General features: G+C 26.5%; 3 protein-coding genes and 1 long non-coding RNA gene across 8 annotated transcripts in view; 2 read left to right on the forward strand and 2 right to left on the reverse strand.

The window, feature by feature from the left end:
• The window catches only part of LOC100573619 (autophagy-related protein 13 homolog), a 23785-nt gene extending 12356 nt beyond the window's left edge, over window positions 1-11429 (forward strand). For 2 of the 3 annotated variants that reach the window (XM_003240700.4, XM_029488033.1), the window contains exons 4-7: window positions 83-437; window positions 8976-9156; window positions 9356-9746; window positions 9948-11429. In XM_003240700.4, the coding sequence (XP_003240748.1) occupies window positions 83-437; window positions 8976-9156; window positions 9356-9746; window positions 9948-10241 (1221 nt within the window). In that variant the 3' untranslated portion in view covers window positions 10242-11429. The remainder of the gene's footprint in view (window positions 1-82; window positions 438-8975; window positions 9157-9355; window positions 9747-9947) is intronic. The other variant, XM_029488034.1, reaches the window with a different exon arrangement.
• An 846-nt stretch (window positions 11430-12275) lies between these two features.
• LOC100163522 (SET and MYND domain-containing protein 4) lies at window positions 12276-20499 on the reverse strand. Its single transcript, XM_008189492.3, has 14 exons — window positions 20411-20499; window positions 18954-19107; window positions 18638-18869; window positions 18366-18573; window positions 18122-18290; window positions 17327-17485; window positions 17029-17269; window positions 16512-16783; window positions 16379-16452; window positions 16043-16324; window positions 15104-15250; window positions 14588-14732; window positions 14055-14194; window positions 12276-13713 (listed from the first exon to the last, which is right to left on the reverse strand). Exons 2-14 carry the CDS (start codon window positions 19094-19096, stop codon window positions 13709-13711), a joined length of 2217 nt encoding a protein of 738 aa, XP_008187714.2. The 5' UTR covers window positions 19097-19107; window positions 20411-20499; the 3' UTR covers window positions 12276-13708.
• LOC100165585 (ecto-NOX disulfide-thiol exchanger 2) overlaps window positions 19596-27163 on the forward strand; it is a 9187-nt gene continuing 1619 nt past the window's right edge. For all 3 annotated transcript variants that reach the window (XR_001680285.2, XM_001948750.5, XM_029488032.1), the window contains exons 1-9: window positions 19596-20003; window positions 20068-20230; window positions 20316-20514; window positions 20570-20918; window positions 21040-21264; window positions 21348-21560; window positions 22697-22803; window positions 23383-23505; window positions 23588-23725. Coding sequence is in view for 2 of the 3 variants with exons in the window: in XM_001948750.5 (XP_001948785.2) it covers window positions 19991-20003; window positions 20068-20230; window positions 20316-20514; window positions 20570-20918; window positions 21040-21264; window positions 21348-21560; window positions 22697-22803; window positions 23383-23505; window positions 23588-23725 (1530 nt within the window). In the remaining variant the exon portion in view is untranslated. The remainder of the gene's footprint in view (window positions 20004-20067; window positions 20231-20315; window positions 20515-20569; window positions 20919-21039; window positions 21265-21347; window positions 21561-22696; window positions 22804-23382; window positions 23506-23587; window positions 23726-27163) is intronic.
• On the reverse strand, window positions 22639-23143 carry LOC107885028. The gene is made up of 2 exons (XR_001680286.2): window positions 23033-23143; window positions 22639-22819 (listed from the first exon to the last, which is right to left on the reverse strand). It is a non-coding gene; the product is annotated as an uncharacterized LOC107885028 (long non-coding RNA).

Here is a 27163-nt window from a genome sequence, read left to right on the forward strand (position 1 = left end):
ACTATATGACTATTTTAAAATTGCTAGGTGTTGTAACAACTTGATTATACTAATATTATTTATTTTAAATGGTCTGTTTCAGATGAATGTTGCAATAAAAGAAATCCCAGACGTAGTAACCGAAACAAAACTAGCGTTAAGCAATGGACTTGGAGATTCTGTGCCTTTATGTGTAGAAATATTTTTGAAAACTATTGATGGAGATATGATGACATTAGAAACATGGAGTATTGGCTTATTAGCAGAAAGTGCCTTTGATCCCTTTTGTTCTCGACACTTAGTTTATACACTGTATAACAGATTAGGGATTTTATTAAAATCATTAGTGTCAGTTTCCCGAGTAATACCAGCGTATCGGTACTCTAGACAACAATCACATGATTCTTTTCAAATTCATCATCGAATTTATGCTGGAGAACCTCAAGTCCATACTCTTGGTAAGTATACAAACTAAAGTTTCTTTATTCGTATCTAATGCAGAATTATAATATTGCATATAACATTTTGTAATCCCACAACCTTGGTATCTTTAAAATTACTATTTTCATAATTTTTGAACCATTTTTATTTATTTGTTTTTATTATGATTGTATGTATGGGGGGATTCAATAAAGTTCATTAAACCTATTGATTAACAATAATGATCTAATGTAAATAATTAAAATATTTATATTATGTTTCAGTTGTTTCTACTTTTTATTTGTGTGATTTTTTGGGATACATTTGAAAATAATTTAAATTTATTTATCTAATTCATAATTGTTATTTACTTAAATACTGTATAGAAATTGAATATGTTAAATTCTTTAGGGACTCTTTTATTGAGGGTTCGGAGTCGGCTAGTTTGTTAGGTAATAGAACTTTTTGAGTTAAATATTTAATCATCATACCAGATGTAATTTGGATTTAAATCCCGGTTTGTCAATACATTTTTATTTATTGAAAAAAAAATTTAAAGGTTACTCCGCTCCGTTGTACAGTAGGAGTCTAGTGTACTTTGTCATTACATAGACACTGTATTACTGTAATGGATGTGTTATATTTAAATTCAATGATAAATCACTTTGTACAAGCAATTATCAGTGTTACTAAACAATTATTTAAATATAAATAATATTAGATTATAATATCAATTTTTTTTTTCAAATAATAATCTCTTTCATGAATAATTACAAAAAAACCACATATCTGTGTAAAATCAAAAAATACTTAAAAAATTAAATGTATTATTCTATAATTATTAATTTAAAAGATTATTTCAACAAAATATTGATACATTTGTATTAATAATCTAATATTATTTATAATGAATGTAATTAGTAATAAAACTATAATATAATTTAATATAGATTACTAATAATATTTGTAAATAAAAACAGAGGCCAAATATGATCATAATAAATTCATGCCAAAGTTTAATATGCAAAATATTATTGATTTATGTCAAAATGTATTGATTTTAAATAGACAGGCACATAACTAGGGTGGCACAGTTATGACCAATATTTTTCTTGAGCGGCCAACATTTTTACTTACCCCCCCCCCCCCCCCCCCCACTCCACTAATTTTTTTTATTAGCTTTCAGTTATTACAACTATTATAGCTCGACAATTATTATTATTATTATTATTTTTTTTTTATTAATAAAAATTTTTTTTATTAAAGACACTAATAGAATTATGTTTATGTATAGGTATATTGTTTATAATATAATAAAATTGTAGTTTCTGAATATAATAATTAGTGTAATTAGGTACAAAAAGAACTAAATTTGATAAACCAATAAATTAGATAATTTTAATCTCAATATTAAATAAACCTTATATTATATAATGTATAATGTATATTATGAATAATAAATATATACATAAAATGTATGTTAAAATAAATACAATTTAAAAAAATAGTCTATACTAAAATAATTTTTCGATTATTTTGATTAACAGAAAATTTATCTACAACTTCTTCCAAGTCCAGAGATTTTGCTATCTTCTTTTCGATGCTCATCATAGATAAATTTGACAGGCGTTCATCCGTCATTTTATTTCGCATATATGTTTTAAGTCTCCTTAGGCAAGAAAAGTTCTTTCGCACCCTGCATTTGATACTGGAATTGTAATTGAGATTATAACCATCTTATATGTTTCATTAAAAACGATTTTAAACTTTTCCAATAAATCAACAAAATTCATCAAATTAGTGATTTTTATTTTATTTTCTTTTTGGTACATGTTTATTGTTTTTGGTATTATTTTAAGTTCTGATCTTAGTAGTTCTGTATCCAATTTATAATGTACAATTCTAAATAAATACTAAGAGTAGATATAAATGTATTATATTAATAATTATAATTTATAAATACTAATAGTATATTACGATTCGCGACAACTACAACCACAAGCCTTCAAACGTCAACTGAATAAGTAAAGCCATAATGCCGTATAGCTAGGTAAATAAGAAAATAGTACAGAAATAGAGACACAATATTATTGTCACTTTTCAGTATTATAATATAATACATATAAGTGATATAACATATTATGTTTAAATTGAATAATAATATAATGCGGGCCACACACTCATTCGCTGATCGCTGTTGTAATAAAATAAATTGTACTAAAATACTCTATATCACGTATGCCGCTATGGGAAATGCCGATTTACTGGAATAGGAATACCTGCTAGTTCTTGCGACTTTATAATAATAATTAATATAATAATATAGATGAATATTGTTGTTGTCGTTACTCGTTAATACGACGAGTGACGAGTTGTATGTATGAACGATTTCTATTCTGAGTTCTGATATCTGGTAATCTGACCATAGTGTTCGGAAAGACAATTATGTAAAAATCACGGACTAAGATAGTATGGTCAGTATGGACTGGTATCGACTACCTTATCAGTGGCCCTAAAATGTTTCTAAAGCCGCCGTAAGGTACAACTAGGGGTAAAAGCGCCATCTATAGGTGTGTTATAAAAACACAATAATTAGAATTAGAAAACATAAAAAATCAAATTTTCAAAATAATAAATATTAATAATATACTGCAAAAATAATATTATAATTTATAATGTACTCATTACTGACTGACTACGCAAAATTGTAATATATTATGTAAATATACAATATTAGTAACTTTATTTGACACTAGGAGCGCTTTTACCCCTAGTTGTACCTTTCGGCGGCCTATTAGGACGGGGGAGTGGCGGTGTCGAAACATTTGAGGACCGTTCCTCTACTACCCCCCAACCATGTCGATACCAGTCCATACTATCTTAGTCCGTGGTAAAAATACGAGTAATAAATATGATAATAGAAATTTTAAAATATGTTTAATTTTTTTACCCAACTATTTGTGCCTTGGGTATTTCAACAATATTTCAATGTAATGGGGTGGACGACACCCCAGGCCACCCCTTAGCTACGTGCCTGTAAATAGATTACACTCATAATATATTTTCAATTTTTAATAAATAAGTGCTACATTAAATAAATACATTAAAAATTTGATTTTTTAAGAACTTGATTAGTTAACTCAATGAAGTATTTCAGAAAGGATGGAATATAAAATAAACTAATATCCCTTTGTGTTAACTCAGCTCACTTTTAATTTTACATAAGCCAATGTATTAATATCATAAATTTATAATTTTCAATCAAATCAAAAATTCGACTCTGGGTACATCTTCGTTTGTAATTGTGTATAGTGTTCGATTCTTTTGATTGCCTTGATAAATGTAAATTTATGATTTTGTTTGAATGGATAGTAATATTATACACCGAGGGTCAAGAATAATTCTTTGGTTTTGTGGAAGAGAGGTCAATGTCATTTAATAAGTCAAAGAAACATTTTACTGATTTTTCATCTATTTTTGTAAATATAATGGCATTGGCCGTTTTGATAAAATTCAAGTATTTATTTTCCAAACAATTTTTATTTTGTTCTTTTATGCGTCATACCACACCTCCACAAATTGTAACAATATATAGTTATATACTTGTATATTTGTATTTTAGTACCATGCATAATTTTAGAAAGAAGTTTAGGAAAATTTTCCTAACTCCGTGTTCCTAAAATAAATAAATTTGCTAGGATTTAAAAACATAAGTAAACCTTATCTTTAGTTTTAGTTTTTATATTTACAGTTCCATTTTTGCTATGATCAAGTACATATTAAAGTTGTAACTAAAACAAACTTGTAGATAATTATCTAATGCATTTATAATCAACTTCATTGAAGTAATCATTGGTTAGTGCAATAGTGCCTAGTGTTATTTTTGGCATAGTTGCGACTTGAGATTCAATCCCAATTATGATTTAATTGTATCTATATCCTATATTTTATATTATGTTTTAGTCAGAGATGGCTAAAAATGAAATATACTAAGACAAGTTCATTACCTAATGTATGTGGATTTCTCAATGTTAAAAATAATAATGTATGTTTTTGGTCGATCATGAACGGGACAAATAATTATTTGTCAAAAATGGCAGTGTTGTTGTTTTGATTTGAATTTTACTCAATACAATTCTAATTTACTATGAAAGTAGTATATTAAGTGGCATAAATAGATTATTATTACACAGTTTAAATATGAAATTAAATGAGCCAAAATATACGTGACTAATTACTATTTAATGTTTATGGTTAATTGTACAGTCCTGGCATTGTTATAATTGTATTATGATGTACACATTTTTTTAAAAAAAAATTATTTGTCACTTTGATTCACATTTTGATCTCTTACAGTTTTATATTTACAGTTCAAAAAAAAAAATGAATTAATAAACTCTATACTAACTTACTATGCATCAGAAGCCAGTTTACTGGTTTTTATGTTTAAAATATTAGTTGGTAGTTATTTAGAGTAACTTTTAAGCTGCACAATCACTTATTTTAAATTTTTAATAAAGTTTCGTAGAACATTCTGCTTAAATATTTTAATAATTATACGGCATATACGTGAACGTGATCATAATATGATGACGAAAACCGGTATTAGTGATTCCTGCTATGCACTTTGAACAACATCCAATTAGAAACTACCATGAATAGCATTGACATCTAAACAATAAATTATTTATTGCTTTATTAGGCGCTATATGCTATGACACATTATTCCGTTATATCACTTATATGGGGGTTCTAGATGTTTTCCCTATGAAATGTTACTGCTTCGAGAATAATTTGATATATTTATAAATATTTCAAAAATCTAAATATATTTTTCTCAACAAGATGTTTTCGTGTTAGCGCTTTATAATAATATATGTATATTATTAGTTTTTACTCTAATTATATATTGTAATTTATAACAAAATTTTATCCCGTTTTAAAATCATTATAACTTGTCACTTATTTTGAATTGGTTCCATAGGTGATCGGGTGTGTTATTATGCCAAATTGTAATGCAATTATTTATCGTATAGAATTAGTAGCATAGTTTACTATTTTGTTTATGTCGTTTTTTGTTCGTTTATCGTTTATGCATACAGTATTTTTACAAACTTGAAACTAAAACTATCAGTCTTTAATATAGTAAATTATAACACTTTTATGGTTTAAACTCCTGTCTCTCATTTATCAGAATCACAAATTATTCAACGTTTAGTCAACAATTTTAATAGTGGGAAATAATTTGAAACTGAATCACCTTCTGCGTAGCATCTAGACATTGATAATTATTAACAATTATTGAATGGTCTATGTGAGATATTTAAAAACGTCTGTGATCATCTATATTTTTCAAGAAATGTATTTCCGTTAAGTTGAATATTTTGTTTATGTTGAATTCTCGAAACAATAACAAATTCTTTAAACCAGCGAATGTCCGATATCCATTAGTTTAGAATTTTAGATATAATATGGTTTTTACGTCGTTAAAATAATACAACAGCTTAATTAATATTATGTTTAATTTATATGTATTATAAAAATTATTTTGTGCCAAGAATTTTATTAAACTTATTTCGTTATTAAAGATAATCAGACGAGTATTAAAGTATTCTATAGATATAAACTTTTATTTCTCCGGTATAGCCACCCACAATGTATTTGTTTAATCTATAATGCTCAATGCATTTTATAATAGGTATGTAGTAATAATTGCGCTATCGACTTGATCAAATTAAAAAGTAAAAACGAAAAAGTTTTAAAATTTGAATTAGAAAGTTAAATGTATGATTTGGTTAAATGTTTTTAAAATTTATTATAGATTCGTAAGATACCTTCCGTAATGAACATATTAAAAATAAAACAGTCCATGCAATTTTACGAATTGCTAAAAAACCGGAATACTTAACGAAGCGAAACGTATTCCGTATATTGTTTACGGGTTTCATTACATATTATTTTTTTCACAGAAAAATTTAAGTATTTCATGAATTAGGTAATCGTAATGCGTTCAATACTTCAATGTCTTAACTCAACTGTACAGCTGTTTAGCTGTCTAAATTGTTAAATGTATTATAATTGTCTAAACTCTAAATTTAAAAACAAATGTACCTAATAATAAATATGACTTATAAGATATAAATATTTTCTGTAAAAGTTATCATGTTAAATAATAAATATTTTATTATTGTTATAATGAGAAAGTACAATGTTATATCATTTTAAACAGTTAAACCTAACCGATTTGCTTACACCTTAATGTTGTTGCGTGGTATTGCGAACCGACGTTTCTTACATGTACCTTGTGCCTAATTACATAAAATTATAACACTGTACTATATTATGTACCTACCTATATAATATTATGGTTTAATTTAAATTCCAACTTGACGAAAAACGTGCGGAACAATAATTCTTAGTTCAACGAGTGTTTTACTCATTATTAGGTCAAATGTCACGATGACAAGTTTCCACTTTCACTTGCATTTTGTAGCGTCCTAGATGAACAGATGCTTCTTTTTAGTTTTTACCCTACCTAAGTACCTAACCTAAACTGATTACATATACCATAATATACGGCTGTCGGGCTGTTACCGCCTATTTGATTCGTATACATATTATTTGTTAGTTAAGTTAAATCTATTTCAGATTTTCTTCACGAGAATTTAATTGCAAACTGCATATATTGTTCAACTTACAGATAATCAAAACACAAGTTAATGCTGTGAGAAATATATTTATTAAATAAAACTACTCTGTTATTTAAAAGCCATTTTATGATGTACACAACCGCGAACTTCAGTCGAATTTAATAATACATTTATATAATGTGATATTGTACCTACATGCGATAAAAGTATTAAAGTCAAAGTCAATACACATTTAATTGAACTTCTACTGTACATAATTTGCAGACGCGTTATAAGTAAAACTTATTATGACACGCTGTTTTTTTTCTATTTATCTGTTATGAACCTTGTCGATTAATTAATGCAAGCGCTGTAACTAATTTAAGTGTATACATATATCATTTCTAAGATAGTTTTGAAATTTATTTAAAATAACCAACACGTACTTACCACATTTCTTACTCACAAGTCACAATTCTCAAGAATATTTTTTTATTCCCCCCACCATTTATATTAACTTCAAATTAATCACAAACAGACCACATGCCTGACGTATTTCAATTATTTTTTTTAAGTTATGAAGATCGTTGAAATCCTTATATTTTTTCATTAGTAGCTTTTTTAATTTATACGCCATTGTGTGTGTGACGTACCTAATACCTATTGGTATATCATATCAGACATAAGTAATATAATCTTTAACAAATATAATATTATCAAATGATTTGTCAAATTCACTAACATATAAACAACACATCATACTCCGAATACTGTTTCTAATAAGAATATTTCATAGCCAATGGCTTGAGTTTAGATTATTTAACGTTTAAGTACAAGTTCTACTATTTTTCAAATAACGTAAGCATTGTTTATGACGAAAAAAAGACCCATATAACAAAGGTTATGTTTTAATTGCCTTTCGATTTTAAAAAAATAATTTAAGTTTTAACGAATGAAACTTACATAACAAAAAATCGTGTAACGTGTGCTTAATTATCTATAATTTTTCTGTGATATGCGTGTATGATACTATGATATTATGTATGCATTACAAAACAAGGAATAAGTTGTAAAAAAGCATAGTTTTTTTCTGTCACTGACTTTATTCTTACAAGAGTCTTGTGAATTTTAAATGATATAAATAACATTTTCTCGATAAGAATATTTTCTGTGTGATACCTACTTAATAATATTATAGTATATTTCGCTTACATGTTTAAACATACGTAATATTACAACCATTGGCTGCATGATTATTATAATATTATAATGTTTAGTGTATATTGTAATATTAAGTTATAATTAAATGTTTTATTAGCGATTTATCGTGTCTTACTAGGAATATCAGTATTAGTCAAGAAAATTGGCATCAAAATCGTAATACCGTCTATGCTTAGTTAGTTTATTTTGTTAGTAATTTATTCCGAGTATTTTAATACATGAATATTTTTCATGATTATTAAAAAAAAAAAAAAAATTAGCTCTTTTCTATACTTATTATTTTACTGTTTGGAATAAATATTAGTTCATGCAATTGTTATATTATTTATATATAATAATTCAACAATGTCATGACCCGGAGTGCATCCAAATTGTTGCCAATAAATTTGTTTTCATAGTTTTTAGAGGTCGTCTTGCACAATTGAACTAACAACTAAAGATTGACTAGTCCCCATACTCATTTCTAAACTATTATTCAATTTTAACACATAAATAAACTATGTATATGTGTCGTGTGGTAATATGGTATGAATAATTGTTTTCATTCTTACATTTCAAGACAATAACATCACTAAAAATCACATATTTCTATATAATTATTATAATACTATTTTCTGTACAAAAATATCACAAAAGAAAATTAGGGCTGCCAAAAAAATCATATGCACTCGCCACTATGTATGATAAATTGATATTTATGTTGTATTTGTTTTAACCGTGTTACAGGAAAAGAATATAAAGAATTACAAATTGGCCAAGTGTCAATGCCTATAGGGACCATTCAAGTGACAGTTTGTTATCGTACCTCTATGACACTAACGTCTCAACAAGATCCAATCATGTTGAAAAGTGATCATTTTCGAAAAGAGTATAGCCCACGGCACAATCAGATAATCAAAACGCCAATGTATGTTTTTATTTTTATTTCAGTGGTTTCCAGAATAAAGTGTTATTTTTGAACATGTATAACTATCTGTGTGGCTCATAAAACCTAAAAAAAAATAATAAATTATTATTATATTATCCTATTCTGGAGTCCACTTTATATTCTAACAGTTGTCTGTTGTTGTAATATAATTAAACATTAAAATTATGTTTAAATTTAGTGATCAGTCCAGGACAGCATACATCATGGATGATTGGACAGTGGGTGCTTTTTCAGACAGTCTCGAAGAAAAAGTGAAGAAACTTAACCTATATCGTATTCCTGAGTTTCCCAAAGATGCATTCATAAAGCCCAGAAAACGAGCTGAATATTGGCCACCACACATGGTACCTAGTAATCAATTACAAAAACTTCAAGAGTCCACAAATGAAAATAACAATTCAGTGACATCTTCTATCCAAAATAACAAGACTTCTGCACTAAGCAACACTGTGGCGATAAGCACTGGAGTTGCCAATAATGTCAATACTTCTGAAACCAAGAACAAATTCAATCATTCAATGAATACATCCAGCAATGAGGCCATCAATGATTTTATTTTGGTAGAATTGGTAATTTTATTAATAACTAACTTTACTTTAGTGGTTCTTTTTTTTTTTTTTTTGAATTAACAAATACTTAATTGGGAAATTAAAAAATGTAATTGATTTATCACTGGTGTTTGTTTGTTATTTGATTTTAATTTTGGTCAAATAATTATTTATTTATTTGTTATCTTTATTTTTATGCTAATTTGTTTTTAATCATTTTAGGGCCAGCCTGTAAAACCTCAATCGCCTGAAGATTTTTGTCGGAGACGTAGTTGTGACACTAATCCGTTACAATTTAAGCCTGCTGCATTTTCCGATTCAAATCCAAACATTGAATTGGCGCTCTTTTATCAAAAGTTTCTTGGTGCTCCATCATTAAAAGTTCGTTCTGAACATTTGAATGTCTGCAACCACCTGTCTGAAATTGTTGAACAAATTAAATGTTTTGATCAGCGTATGGTAGAATTTGACAGGGTAGTATTAGACTTATGCCACAAAGATGATGACAGTGAATAAAATAATTAAAAAACATACGTTCTGTAATGTTTGTAACAAGACTGACTGTCAAAACGAGTAAGAAGCTCAAAATGAATATGTACTTTACATGCATAAACATATATATTTATATATAATGTATGTATGTACTATTTTTTTTTAAATATTTTATAAAAAAATTAAACCAAGTTATAGCAAAGTTATAAATAATTCCAAAACATTACTGTTTTGTTTATTTTCTAAGCAAATGACTGATCAATGATTGATGAATTAATAAATTATTTATTATCCTCGCGTAGGGTGTGGTGGTCACTAAAAATCACACAATTAGGCCTGAAAGTTCCTCCTTTTTTGTTAAACATAAAAATAATAAAGTTTTGCATTTATGTTTAATGAGGTTTAGTTTTAATTTTAATTTATTTTGTTTGTTTATTTCATAATGTTACCTTAAATAAAATTAATAATTTAACTTTTTTCTTTTATGTCTTTTGTCTTTCTTTTTTTTTGTTAATAGGCAACTTTTATACATTTTATAATGAAAAGTACTCAATAGTATTAATATTTGTCACTTATAAAATTTCAGCTGGTTTTTATTCTACTCTAATCAATACAGGGTTAAGATTAAAAATCAATTATTCACTACTTGTGGGTATTTGTCATACTTATCTAATCCATTTAGCCATAATTATCAAATGTAATACTTCAATAGTAAAAATCTCTAAATTATTAAACAACAGAATACTTAATTTTTAGACTTATACTACATGAATATATATTTATATTGGTTGCCTGTTTCTTATTGTTTTCGTTAATTTTAGTTTCTTTTTTTTATTTTCTTTTTTTATGTTTTATTTAAAATTATAGTCAATTGTTACTGAATATTGTTAACCAATAACACATCATGGATGTTTATATTTATTTGTGTCTTTATACGGTATTAATGCTTTAGACAAATATTTAAAAAATGTAACATTTATCAAACATTCTTATCTTTGATTCAATTATTTTTTTCTAATCACAGTATACCAGATTTTTTAAAATAATAATTGATTTGTTACAAAATTATACAAAATTTTTGTTTTTTTATAATATTCAAATGTTATAAATATTGTGCAGTTAAAACATTCTGAAATTATGTTTCACATGTTAAGATTATAGCTGCCACAATGATGTGGTAGTATGTAATAAATAAACGAAACAATATTAATATTTTATGTGTACTTACTTTTGTCTTTCTCCTTGATAATATTACATCGTGCTTATTCTTTATAACCCAATACAATTTTAAGTTTTCATCTTTAAAATGTTCATTACCTATTACAATATTATGTTTCATGTTTAACATGAAATATAGGCTTAATTGAAATATTATTATCGATGTTTATTGATAATCTAAATATGCTACTGAGTTGGCATATATTTCTAACAAATATAATGATTCAGTTAAACTGAATTTGTATTTGCGTAAAAGTGTAATAATAATGATTGTGACAAAAAAATGGCTAGGCTAAATACATAAATTCCAAATTAAAAATATTTTCATAACATATAACACTATATATAAGGATAGAAATATTTCTTTGAAACAGGTTGAGCGCTATGTGGGTTTTTATAGTTTTTTCAAATGTTGCCATGAGAACCACATTTGGGTCTCAGTAATATTATACTTTAATAAAATTAAATGATATCCAATATTGATTCACATTTACCAGTTTCTTAATATCATTAAATTTATTATTTTCAAATTCTGCACAATATTTTGATATGAATAGCAAAAACTTAATTTTATTATTACTTCTTAGGCATTTAAATATCAAAGATAAATAAATATAATTTCAAATTCATTATTGGCAGTCAAAATCTATTTTAGAACTATAACTGGGTCTCATGGCTCTCAACCTGTTAAATTTAAATAAATAATGTACTGCTCTCTAACACAATTCCAACTCATTTTATTCAATATTTAAAATCTTAATAAGTTAATAAGTTTTATAATTCATCGATAATATGTTGTCACACACCAAGACAATAACTATCCAGAGGTAGTATCGTTAATTTACAGGATAGTTTTTCATGCCAGTATTCAAGCAGCCAACCGGAATAAGGATTTTCTTAAAATTATTTCTACAAGTATTTAATACATTTACAGATTACATCATTGGCAACAGCTGGTATGTCAAACTCAAACTAATAACTGGGCAAATATATTGAATAATTTACGATACGCAGTGGCGTAGCCAGGAAATTTGTATGGCTGTCTCACAAAAAATACAAATGCAGTGTCTTATTTACACATTCAATTTTTTTATTAATCTTGATAAAATTCTATGGTCATTATATTTCAACAATGATATTTTCTACACAATCTAAGCCAATAACTATCTCATATAACTTACTATAGTCTTCATTGTGTCTTGGTACTAAAAAAAAACAATTTTTCGCCATTTTGTTGCTCGTTAACTTAATATCGGCAGCTCTTGAAATATACTTTACAGAACCATGATATCAAAAATTGATTTATAACGCTACTCTTTTGTCAATACATCGCTATTTAGTACCATGACTCCATGTTGCATAGTTATGGCTTACAGTCTATGCAGTTTGTAACTTTGTACATAGTTTAAGTAAATAAAATGGTCTGTGGTATAAAGAATTTCTTATACTATGCATCACTACTAACAATTCTGTGCATGATTCATGGGGTCCTGAGCTCTAGAAGACGCTTAAAAGTTATTAAATAATTAATTGTTATTGTATTTTATCATTTGAAATCAAAATAAAAAATATATATTACAGATTAAAATTAACAATTAGTTACAGAATGATTAACCTAGGTACCTCTGGCAGTAAGCTTATGCAGACTTGTGTTGGAGTTGGGGCGCTACGATTACTCATTACTACTAAATATGATAATTAATAAGAACCAAATATAAATATAAATCAATAAATGAATGTTAAAATTCAATACTACAAATCAAACAAAAAACTTAAATTTAAGATTACAAAAAATATTCTTAAAAGAAAAAAAAGTATTATTTTATATAGAACAATGTTAACGATAAATAAATAAATAAAATAAATTATATGCTAAAGGTACAACAAATAACTTTTACATTAAACTGATGCTTGGAAAATTGATATCGTCAATTATTGCAATAAACAATTAATCATCATATATGGGACATGTGATGATGCGAATGTCTTTTTTTCTTTATTCCTGACAAACCTTCCCGCAGAAATAATATTATAAAAAACTGGAACCGAGACTTATTTTAAACATTTTATACAAATGGGTTACTTGTCCTATCAATTGATTCTTGTTAAGAAGTAAATAGTTTATTGATTTACTGTGAAAAAATATGTACTTTGCACAGATTGTTTTTATTCAAATAGGCATTGCATAACATCAGAACCTTAAGAAGTAGAGCAATGCATAGTGAGGTTGACATAATGACATAGGTTTTCTTCATAATGTAATCACAAAACAATTAATCTATTAAGCAAAACAATGTACAAATTAAAATACATTTGTATTTTATTATAAACAGTATAAATTTAATTAAATGCGCAAATAAAGATAAAGAGGTAGCCAGGTAGGTAGTTAATTTAAATCTAATGCATAATAATAAAATTACAAAAACTTAAAATATTTCTTATCCTATAATATACCTATGTATATTATTATTTATGAATTTATGATGTACAATGTACATCATACTAATATAAAGATTACAAAATAATAAGAAATAAATAAAATTGTACATAATATATAAATGTAACAACTTAGTTAAAGAAATATTTTTTCAATATTTAGATTTTAGATTTCAAACCTACCTTCCAAGAATTGTAACAATATATTTTCTTTATGTTTCATATTTTCTATACCACTATACGGAATATCCCATGCAGACAACTTGGCATCAAATATTTCCATTGATCTCCGAACATGTTTTAATGCTTTATGAATTAAATTCCTATAAATAATTAAACTGTAGTAAATATAATTTACATTCGACAAATAGATTAATATTTGGGTTAAAGTTAAAATATATGTAAAACTATAATGTATTATAATGCTATATTTATTACTGCAATCTGCAACTATTGTATTCAAAATTTAAATAATTATAGTTATTGACTTATTAGTCGTTAGTCCAATAGTCAATACATAAGAAAATATATTTTACAAAATGTTGTAAATAAGAATCAGTAATAAAATATTATTTGAATAATAAATAATAATCGTAATGAGACAAAGAATGAAAATATAAAAATGTAATATTAATGAAACATAATTTTTAAACTCAGAATCACCCCAAATTTTAAAATATAAATATAAGAAAATATTAACACATTACAATAATTACCGATCATTTCTCATGTCTGGGTTTTTGATCATTATATCTGTCATTTTATCCAATTCATAAGCAACTTCTAAACTATTTTTACCAAAACGATTTTCTATTGCTTTAGAACTTCTATCCAAATATATACAACAATTCTCGAAATTTCCTTAAATTATATAATATAAAAATTAACAAATAGAACTATTTAAATTAGGAATTACTAAAATAAAATGATAAATAAATAAAAACATTTCACTTTTGAGTTATTTTCAATGGTCATACACTCATACAGCATATTAAATCATAATTAATCATAAATAAAAACAATTTTTATTTTCAAAATATTTAGAAATAAATTCATTGACGTATAATATTATGTTTAACTAATAATCTACATAAACATTTTAATCAGATAGCTAAAAAGCAATGAAAACATACATAATATTTTTGTAAAGTATTCAGAAATGTAAAAAAAAAAAAAAAATGTTTTTATAATGAATTCTAATAATCTGAATTAATGTTATATAATTATCTTACCAGCTAAAGCATAACATTTTGCTATACTATCTTCACATTTTGAAATATTTGAGTTATTTTGGTTCAAAATGATAGTATAAAGTCTTAAGCTCTTAGAAATAACATGTATTGCGTGTAAAACATTACTTGCCTCGAGTTGTTTCATTCCTAATTTAAAAAAAAAACAAACCATTTAAAATCAATAAAAATATATTAAATTAGGACATTCAGTCAACAATTTTTAACCATCAGCCCTCAGCACATATAATAATAATAATTGTTTGTTCAATGAATAAAATGTATGTACATGGTGGTTAAGTAGTTGTACCATAATTCATATTTTATTTATATACATCATTATATTAGTATACTTATGAATCCTGCACATTTAAGTGCTACTTGAGTACTACATAGTGGTTAAGACTTTGAGAATACTGATTTTCAGTACCCTATGACCACTAACCGTCCGACCAGTACTAGATTTAAAAAACTCCCATTTTGATAAAAAAAAAATCAAGTATTCCAATAAAAAGAGTGAAGATACAAAGAAACCAGAAATCGTTTGTTTTGTTTGGTGCAAATTATTGACTAAACTCTGATCGGAGCTGATGATAAAAATTGATTTTATATCAATACAAATAGTATGCTTCAGTAAAATTAAGTTATTTGTTATTTCTAACATAATTAACTGAAAACAAACAACATCCATTATCGAGACCTAATCCGAAGTACATTTAATCTAAACAAATATTTTTAATTCTCATTCTATTATGTTGACTAAAGGAATAAATATTAAATTATTACATATTATGTACAACACACATTATAACTGATCTCAGGTATTTCTCTTTGTATTACTTATATGCACAATATCCCTGTTCAAAACATCCCCATTAATAATACCCATAAACTATATAATGATATTACTAATTTTTATTAATCTTGATTTGCTACTTTTACCTTTATTATAAGTTTTGTCAGCTTTAAGTAATTTTCTCTTGTAATCTAATGTTCTAAATCGTACATAGCATAAACCGCAATACACAGTTTCATTAACATCTAAATCTGACAAAGTTGCTGGAATTCCATTGTGACATCGCAAACATACAAGTCCCTCAAATGTTTTAAAAAATAAATCATCTGCTTGAGGATCCAAGCACGTATTACATTCACAGTCAAAATGATATTGATTTTTCAATGAAGCCTGTCTGTCAACTACTCGCATCCGTAGAAAGTTAGGCCCTAAAATTTTCTTAATTATGAACAAGAATATTATTATTATTATTGTATATTCACCATAACAATTAGTAATTTCTTCTCCTTCGCTTATATCTCGTGAAGCTTTAATGACGACATACTTCAGTATATTACTGGAAAGATTATTCCAATTAAAAATTGATTAAATCAAAAGTTAAGTCAACAAATTTACCTTGAAAATATATTTGGGTCGCATGAATGATTTAATAAACTTGAAGTAGGAAAAATAGCTGTTCCAATACGTGGTTGAGATTCGTCAATAATTGGAGTACGAGATCCAGAGTCATAATCTGACAACATATGAGTGGAAATGGCATTTCCATTACATACTAGTCTTGTCATATGGTGTAGTAATTCATTGCCCACTGAATCCAGAACAAGATTTGGATGTTTTTCAAAGAAATCTGTTTTCTTTTGCAAGTATATAAGCAAAAGAGTGGCAGTCTGAAATAACCAAAGTATAAGCACTACATTTCTGTTTCTATAAATGATGACTTAACTTAATTTAGGTGCTCATTAAAAAATAAATCAAAATATTTTTAATAACAATGATTACTTTAAAGTTATAATATTAGAATATATTATTAGAATCATAAATAATAGTATTGACTATTAACCTATCATATTTATTAAAAATATATTACATTTTTCTACTATATATACAAACTAAAAATATAAAATATATATACCAGACTGTATTGGTATAATTCTAATGATTTTAAATCATCAATATGTGTTAATAGATTATAAATTTGATCATTATTGCTGTTTGCTTGAGAAGTTTCTATTGTTAAACGTAATGCAAGATGGGCAATGCCAATACATTTGAAAATTGATGTTCCTTGTTTACATTCCCAACGATGATATGAATTCCTTGCTTCTTGAAGACACTTATCACCACAAAACAAAATAGTGCAACAATTATCACATCTGAAAAAAATTTAATTTACTTCCCTTATAGTTATCTTTTAATTTAACGTCACTTACGGTATAGAATAATATTTTAATGGTACACAACAGTTGTAACAAAATGAATTATAATATTCTGGTAGTAGCACAAATGCAAATGGATTTTCAAATATTAAAAGTTCTCCATATTCTATTTTTGTTGAAGCAACAAAATATCTTCCTTTAGCTTCGGAATAACTAAAATCATATTTAAACCTCGGTAAATAGATAAAATTATAATATCTGTAAACAGTTTTTAATCATACTTTATACTTAAATTTACTTGGAACTGTGGTTAAAAATGATTCCAGGTTTTTTAAGTATAAATCAATAATAATCAAATAAAATTGAGAGGTAATTGTATTTATTTTAATATAAAATATGTAAATTCTAGTTCATTCAATATTATTTATTTAATTTTATGGATAGTATAATATAATTAAATAGGCAGTCAGACCAGGGGAAAACCATTAGGAAATATACTCAGTTCAGGTTAAGATTGAACCGCATCGCGCATGCAGACTGAGCCGTCAAACAGTGCGCCTGACTCCCCATGCAATGGCTATGCGTTCCGTGATTGGCCGACGGTCATCGCCGGCCGTCGTTGATCGTTGGAGCCGGTGCGGGCCACCATGCATACGCTCCCACCGGTGTCCGGAATGCGCGAAAAAAACGTGTTTTGGTCGAGCGAGCGGTTCAATCTTAATCTGAACAGAGTATAGTCGACCAATATTCTTGAAATAATACTCAAGTACTCAATAAATACTTAATAAATGGATCTTAATCTATCTATTTCACTATTTTCATGGGTATTTAAATAATAGCCATAATTACCATAACTCCATTTTGGGAGACCTAAATGGAAGAGTTATTTTATTTGTATCCAGTTTTTTTTTTATTAGATCTTCCGTAAGCGTTTCATCAGCATTTTTAATAATATCTACGTCATTAGAATTATTTTTATCACAATCAGACAAAACTTTGCATTTTTTGATAAATTGATCTATATTAAAATAATTAATTAATTAATTAATAATAAATAATGTATGTATTATAAATTATTTCTTATACAACTAACCTTCTAAGGGTATTTTATAAACATTCTTTGATAGTTCTAATATATTTTTCCAATTAATTTTAGCAGTTTTAAATTGTTTCAAAGCCATTAAACATTCAATTTTACGTTTTAACAATTTCACAATTAACTGTCCTTTATGAACGCCTTGTTCATTCATTTCTGAATTTTCCAATATATTTAGACTGGCTTCAATATCTTTTAAACACTCCTGGAATAACAAAGTATTTGTATAGCATTTTTCTTTTATCATTAAATTCCAAAAAAAACCATACTTGATATTTGTTTAACCTCAGGTATACAGCTGAACGGTTAGAAAATGCTAATGCTAATTCTATACTATTATACGGTGCAAACTGAGCCGCTTTAGTGTATAGCTTACAGCACAACTCCAGGCGATTCATTTTGAACTCTTCATTAGCCGCTAGCCGAGTCTCTTTGGATTTGGGCGAGTTTTTTAGACTGTCATTAAACTTTGGTTCATCCAACCATTTTTCCAAAAAGTTCCTATGATACAGACATACATTGACCACACACAGTAGATATGATGTAATGATTTTGTAATACAACAGTTGTGAAAAAAATATGTACCTGATGAATTCATTTTGCATACAGAGTTTTACTTTTTCATTATTGGGAGTATGTTTAAATGCTTCCATAAAACTTTTATTCACACCGTAATGGGTTAAAATGTCCATTACATAATCCCATCGAATAAACGTATTTACAGGCATAGTTTAAATACCTATACAATTTTTAATCCAAAATAAAAATGTAGAAAAGAATTATGTATAGGTAAGTACACGTCTATTGCAATAATGTTCAACTGTACAAGTTTTGTTAAGAGTTCACAACTCAGATCGTAGAATACAAATATAATGAATCAGATATTCGTGTCTCCAATAATCCTACCGTAAGTAATAAGTATATAGTTGAGTAGTTTCGTTAATATCATTTATAACTAAATCGAAAATAGCTAGTTGTTTTTATATCGAAAAAATAATGTTAATATGCAACAAGCAATAAGAAATTCACAACAAATTTTGAACTACAAATAATGGAATTGATCATTGATAATCACGAAGATATTAGTATTATATCTTAGTCACGGTTGCAGATATTATATCTTAAACCGTGATCACGGACTACTATACTGGACTGGAAACCACAGATATATATCTGTGATGGTAACAACAATTTTTTTACTATCAACTTTTAAACTCTTCTTCTTCCATGTTGTTTGATAAAAAAAGTATTTTGATTTATATTTCGCTGTGTCTAGGGAAGAAAGCTGAATCAAAAAGATTGAGAAGGTAGATAGGTATTTTAGACACTGGCAGTGAGCACACGGCTGTGCGGCTGTAGTTGACTAATAATTATATGTTTTATGACTATGTTATTATACCTATATACATTTATTATGGATTAAAGAGTTAATTGTATTTATACAATTATTTTAATAAATTATTGATTTTTTCTTTCGTGTTCATAGTTCATAAATACTTAATTTCATTCAGATCAAACTAATTTCATATTATTCATTGACACTCATGACTATTTTCTTTACTTGCCCTTCAATACTACAAATTACCTTTTTTTTTACTACCCTTCATGTAGTGTAATGAAAAATGGCTTCATATTGTAAGAACATTTTTCTTCTTTGCTTTTGTATGTATTACTAAATATTTTAAATTTATTTTTGTAGATGATGCAGTTTTTCGTAGAAAAATTACAGAATCTACAAGCACAGATGAACGGAATAGATCTAGTGAAAATAAGAGAGGACGGTGGGATCAACCAGATGCCCAAAAAATTAATTCTGATGATCAATGGGAACGAATAGTTGAACGAGCTAGAAATCTAAGAAAGTTTGTACCTACCATAGACATAATTATTTTACAATAAATTGTTATATTTTAATATTATAACTTAGTATTATAATATTATTTTCAGTGATACACAGTTCAATGATATACACGGGGATAAACCAGCATCTCTAATAGACTTGCCTATTGATGCAAATATTTCTTCTAATAAACAACCCGTACCTGTTAGAACTTCTCCTCTGTGGAATGAAATAATGCCCCAATTTAATCCATTTAATTTAATTAATCCAATGACCGTGATGGATTCTGCAATGTTCATGGGACAAGTTAGTACAAAATTAATTTTTTTAGAAATCAATGTTACATTTGTAATTTTTTTAGTATGGTGTAATGGGTGGAATGCTAACACCCTCTTCAATGATTGTTAATCATACGACACCAAGAGGACCAGATTCCAATGTCATTCAGACAGACAAAAGAATTATACAACTAGAACTGTGCACGTTGTACCCACCTCCTTCAAATGCTCCTACGCCAACTTCTAGAGAGAGGCCACCAGGCTGTCGAACCGTATTTGTTGGAGGTTTACCAGACAGCATTACTGAAGATATAATGAAATCAATTTTTACCAACTATGGAGAAATATTGACAATTCGTTTAAGTAATAGAAAATTTTGTCACATACGTTTTGAGAATGAGTGCTCCGTTGATCTTGCATTAGAACTCTCAGGTAAAAATAATAGTTAACTTAAATAAATATTCATTATTTTTAACTGTTTAATATATTATAATAGGTACATAATACATTTCATGAATATTTTAATTAATGACAATTTACATAATATGCTTAGGATATCGATTAGTGATGAAAGGACAAGAGCTGGTATCTGCATCACGTTTACATGTAGATTATGCTCAAGCCCGTGATGACCAGTATGAATGGGAAATGAAAAAAAGACATTTAATGCGTGAAGAAAGGCGTTTACAACAAACTCGATCAAATCCTCCTCCATCTCCTCCATTAATACCCCATTTCACTGAAGCTAAAGCTTTATCCGTTAGTGAAGAAATTAAGGGTAATTACTTTTTACATTTTATAGTTGATTATCATTTTTATTATTAAATACGGTTATTAATACTTATACTTATTATTTTATAGCTGATACATCATTTTTAAATGCAGTACAAGTAGTAATTACATGGTTAGAACGAGGAGATTGTAACAAACGCAATGTTAATATATTTTATTCGATAATTCAATCGACAAATTCTCATGTACGGCGTTTACTATCAGAAAAAAACCAATTTGAAGAAGAACTACAAAATTTGAAAGACCTTACTAAACGCCGCATGCAAGCAATTTTATTACAATGTAAGTATAATATTACTCTAATTATTACAATAATCTACTAGTATATATGGGTTATAAGAGAACTTCTAACCATTGACCTTGTTAGAAAGACGACTGATGACAAGAGTCAAAACTAAGAAGAAAAAGTAAATAACATAGCCTGTAACATGCTAAAAAAAAACAAAACATAATTACAATAAGTGCTATTTTTAGTTGCATGACAGGTTTCATAATTTTCTTTTTTTTATAATAATTAGATTCAGGTATTTGGTTTTTTTTTTTTATTTGGTTCAGCTTAAAATATTCAAGTTCACATTACAAATACTATGATTTCATATTGTGCATTTGTCAAGGTTAGTATTGCTTATGACTGAAGAATAAAATTTAGTATATCCATGGTATTAAAGTAATGATGAATATAAATACATTGATTTAATTAAGACACAATATAACCATAGTTATTGAATTAAGGTTTGTGAACATTGGAAGTTGGAACTACATTTTCGTAGTCTATTTCCAAACGATTTGAAAATATTATTTATATTTCAGAAACTATTATTATGCTTCCCAATTATTAAAGGTAAGTATGATATGGGGTCAAGGTTTTAATTATATTAAGGTATTTTGATGGTGATAAGAAAAGGAATTATTTGTTAAACAATCCAATTTTATTCCTAAAATTCTTATAATTTTCTATTCAGATGATGACTTTTATAAGAAGACATGCAAGTTATTAATTACATAAACATTATTCATATAATATTAATTTAAAAGAAAGAAATACGATATTTTAACTTTTAATACAACAATTAGGTAATAATTATTATTTATTAATTGTTTTGCTTTTTGAGTAAATTGTTTTAAACGTTAAAATCTAAATTGTTCAAAAAAAAAAGTAATAATTTCTATATTTTTTATATTTGTTAAAATTATGATTTAGGTATGTTATTAATTTTTTAAAATATAATTAACTGTTATAACTTATTATCAACATTTCTTTATACATACTCATACTCAAACAAAATCAATCACAATACTATGGCGTAAAATATTTTCCAATAAGCAACTAAAGTTATCTGATTTACAAACACCTTACTTCTTTTTTTCTTTTTTTTTCTTAATATGTTAACCGCCTGTGTTATTGTCCTTGTATAAAGTCACCCAGATCGAGAAAGTGTTTACTTCTGCGTCGCACAAGAAGGTTTGGGATCATTTCACAAAGGCGCAGCGAAAGAACATTGAGACATGGAAGAAGCAGGCAATGGTAGGTTTTATGCTAACTAAAACAGACAACAAACAAATAAAATAGCTTTTGCCTAATTTAGTTACCTAAAATACTGCCTATCTATAATGAAATGTGAAGATAGTTTGTTCACAATTTCATGATAAACACTTAACTATCATAATATGTTGCTTATATTATAGCTATTGCTTAACATTTACAAGTATTTACATTATTATTTGGTTGAGTTATGTTAAGTATTGTTAATTACCAGTATTAACCATACTTTGATGGTTTTTATTCATATTAATGCATGATAATATAAAATAAAAATCTTTTTTCATTTGCATGTTGATGTCAACTGTGTGCTGTAATATTTTACGAGTATAATTAACAGGAATTTGTATTGTACCAAATAATTTAGGTAGGTGTTATATTTTATTTGTTTACCTTGAGTTTTTTATAATTGATGTGGAAATTAGGGATCGCGCGTAATATATATGTTTACCTACAAATTTGTAATGTACCTGCTACAACAAAAGTATACAAACCATTAATTTTTTTATTTATTTTTTCATATTTAATATATTTATGATTTAATTAATAATTTTAAATATTTAGGCTCTATCCAAATTGGGTATTGATGATGAAGATGAAATGATTGGTGGGGACGAAATGGATCTATCTGATGATGAAAGTAATTTGAAAAAGACAAAAACAAAAACCGATCCTATACAGTTACAGGTTATTTAAATTTTATTAAAAATCATTCATACTCAATTATTTACTATTCACAATATTATATAATGTATACTTTTCTTGGTAGGATGAAAATGATCACCTCAAATGTGAACTGGAAGCTTATAAAAATGAAATTGGAATGATGAAAGCTAGTTTACAAACTTCTGACCAAAAGGATATTCAAATAAATTATTTACAACAACAGTTGTTATCTACTCGACAGGTAAATATATTTTAGATTCTGAGTGGAACGATGAATGTATTGATTTTACAATGATGTGTGTTTTTTTTTTATTTTTTTATTTTTTTTTTGTGTCTGTCATCACCTTTTAGGACAGTAAAAGTGTTTGGATTTTCTTCAACAGTACCTTTTCTGATAGGAAAGTAAATCTAGTTGGTACTTTGGGGGGTCAAAGGTAAAATTTTTCAAATAGTTTTCAAAAGCGCCGTGAAAAACAAAAGAAAAATTAAGGAAAAACGAGAATTTTTACGCAAAATCTGTTTTCGAGAAAATTGATTTTGGTTTTTGGTGTAACTTTAAAACAAATGACTGTAGGTACATAAAATATTGACTGAATGTTTATATTAGCATTTTCTATACACCATAACATTTTACAAATATTTTGAATTATTTTCAGCTGTTTATGGACATTTGTAGTTTCCATTTTTTAATTTTTTTTTTTCTATAAATATCAATAAAATTTCATCTGTTGGGTCAAAAAGTGTAAACATTTAATAAAAGGCTCCTGATATATTGTTAAAATAGTAGTTGAAAAATATTAAAAATACATAGGCACAATTTTTTTTTTTATAATCATTTGAAGTTCAAATTTTGACAAAATTTATCAAATTTAAAATTGAATAATTTTTTTGTAGTTAAAAATGTATAAAATGTTCAACTCTTATATCTAAAGATAGAAAATTTAAAACAAGATTCTACGTAAGGTAGTTAATTCTGTTACCAAAAAATCTTAAAAATACATAAGCACAGTTTATTTTTATAGTCATTTTAAGTTCAAATTGGGATGAAATTACATATTAAAAAACCTAGAGTAACTATTTTAGTTATTTTATTGTGATTGTATAATATTATTCATGGGTAATTGAAGCTTCTATAGTATACTTTTATATATCTATGATAGTATCACGGTTTGTTGTTGATGTATAACGCGTTATAAGTCCCTAATGGATATTGTGATATGATTAATTTGGAATTTATTATAGTTACCTATTATAGTATTATAGGTCAATTTTTTTTTATACCATAGATTAGTGGACCATTATTTTTAATTCATATTAACTTTGTAACTTAACTAGTTGAATTTAATGTGTAAAATAATCTAATCTAACTCATTTAAAATAATAAGTAACTAGTTTTTTTTCATTTATTGAATTTTTCAATTTCTTATTTTGTTAAACTTTTTATATTCCAATGACTAATGTTCCAAGAAATTAAGCTTATCAGTAATTATACCTACTTATTTGAAACATTTGATCAAATTATCAGTTGACAGTTATTTAATTTAATTTTTCATTCATCACCAATAAGTTACCTACATACTTGATAATTAATTTATATAATACATTACATTTGAAAAAACGGTTTTAAAATTTATATTTTAAACTAAAAAAAAACTAGTTTCTAACTATAAGTTGGAAATTTGGTATACTTCAGAAACTAATAAACTAACTTGCTTACTTTTTACATTAAAGTAACTTAACTTTAACTAGTTGAAAAAAGTGACAAACTTGCCTAGCTTTGTTATACTATAACTCAAGGTGTATTGATGTAACTGATACACGTAGTCTTTTATTTGAAATTTCTTAAAAGTACTTCGTAATTGTTGGTCTACTTCCCTAGCTATGGCTTTTGATCAAACTTAAAGCTTTAAATGTCATTCACCCCTATATAGTCTAAATAGGTCAACCCACCCCGTATCAACACCAGGTATGACAATCCATGACTTAATTTTGGACATGGTGTATACCATTTAACAAATTAACAAATCTATAATAAAAGAGTAAAGACCACGATATATATTAATATCATTAACTATTTTAGGTAGGTAGGTACCACACTATCACGGCTATAGATTTATATCCGTGACTTATAGGTACACAGCATATTTCTATGTTGACTAGTTGATGGTTGTTAGTTTCTTTTTAGTTGTACTAATATAATACAATATAGGTAGTCTTCACTCTTCAACATTCAGTGTTGGGAAATATCTAGATAAGTTATCTAGATAAAAATTATTTATCTTTTATCTTATCTAGATAAATTTCTACTCAGTTATCTTTATCTTCATCTAGATAAAATTCTAGTTATCTATGAGTACTTATCTAGATAATTTATTTAAATGAACTAAAAATTTGAAAATTTAAAATATTTTTATTATTTTATTTTTACATTTTTCTATTTTTCATCTATTACATAGAAAACGCGTTTAGTAATATGCATTATAATACCATGATTTTAATATTTATTAATATTCATTGTTAGTCTGGAGCTTTACATCGTAAACAATGAGAAAACCAAAAAATAGAAATATGTAATGGGCATGTAGTACTGTAGTAGATAAGATTGTAAGAACAACTAATAATAGCAAAAGCAAAAACATCTATCCCTGCTACCCGCCGGACAACACCGAATTATGATCGTCTCATTAGCTTATACCCGTTTCATAGAATTGTGTATAAAGTATGAAAAATAATTATTGTTTTAAACCGAAAAAAATAAACCAACATTCATGGATATTGGACTCACAAGCATAATAATATTATAATAATTGTAATTTATAACAATTTAATATTTATATAACCCTATTAGAATTCCTGGTATTTCAGTTATCGTTTAACTGATCTGTACGACCTCTGTCCTCTGCTTTAAAAAATTTTAAATTATGTATTTTTTTTTACCTGTAGACTCAAGTAGGTATCCTGAATATTTTCAAAATTAAACATGAAATTATCTCATATTTATCTATAGATAAAAATGTACTAATTTTTATCTTTAGATAAAATTTAGTATAATTATCTTTATCTGTATCTAGATAAAAATTATTACAGTCATCTTTATCTTTATCTAGATAAATTATTAGTTATCTATTCCCAACACTGTGACAACATTCAAGAAAAGTAGTAGATAGGTAGGTTATGGGCCATGAATAATACATGAATATATCATTATTCATTTGAATATTGGATTGTTGGCACATTGCGCTTAAATAGGCGGTGTTTATCCTCGTACATAAATTTCTGCGTCAAGACGTCGCGATGATTGTTATTTATATTATAATATTATAGATACCTATATACCTATAGCTAGGTATATAGTCATATAGATCACCCTTAGCGCCTTCATTTTTTTATATAGCTTGACGCTTGTACTATATTCGTGTAATGGTAAATCAATAAATCGATTAGCCTTCAAAATGCCAACTCAAGTCAAATAAACAAAAAATAAGTTGTTCGCGCAGTACCTACCTAACATAGGCATAATTATTATGTTGAACGAGTAAATATCTAGTGAGATACCTTAGTATCTATTAGTACTTACTAAAACTAAAATATAAATTAACTGTCAACGATTTATGTGGGGCCGGAGTGGCGCAGTGGTCACACAGTTGACTTACGACTCACACAGTCATCGGGTTCGATT

This window comes from Acyrthosiphon pisum, chromosome A1 (genome assembly GCF_005508785.2).
Source record: "Acyrthosiphon pisum isolate AL4f chromosome A1, pea_aphid_22Mar2018_4r6ur, whole genome shotgun sequence".
NCBI lineage: Eukaryota > Metazoa > Arthropoda > Insecta > Hemiptera > Aphididae > Acyrthosiphon > Acyrthosiphon pisum.

Coding starts and splice junctions, on each gene's coding strand:
- LOC100163522 (XM_008189492.3), bottom strand. CDS start 19,096: ATGCCTGTAAATACGTTTATTCGATGGGATTATGTAATGGACATTTTA. Junction 18,574..18,637: donor TGAGGTTAAACAAATATCAA/GTATGGTTTTTT, acceptor TTGTTATTCCAG/GAGTGTTTAAAAGATATTGA. Junction 17,270..17,326: donor TTAAAATATTATTCTATACC/GTAAGTGACGTT, acceptor AATTTTTTTCAG/ATGTGATAATTGTTGCACTA.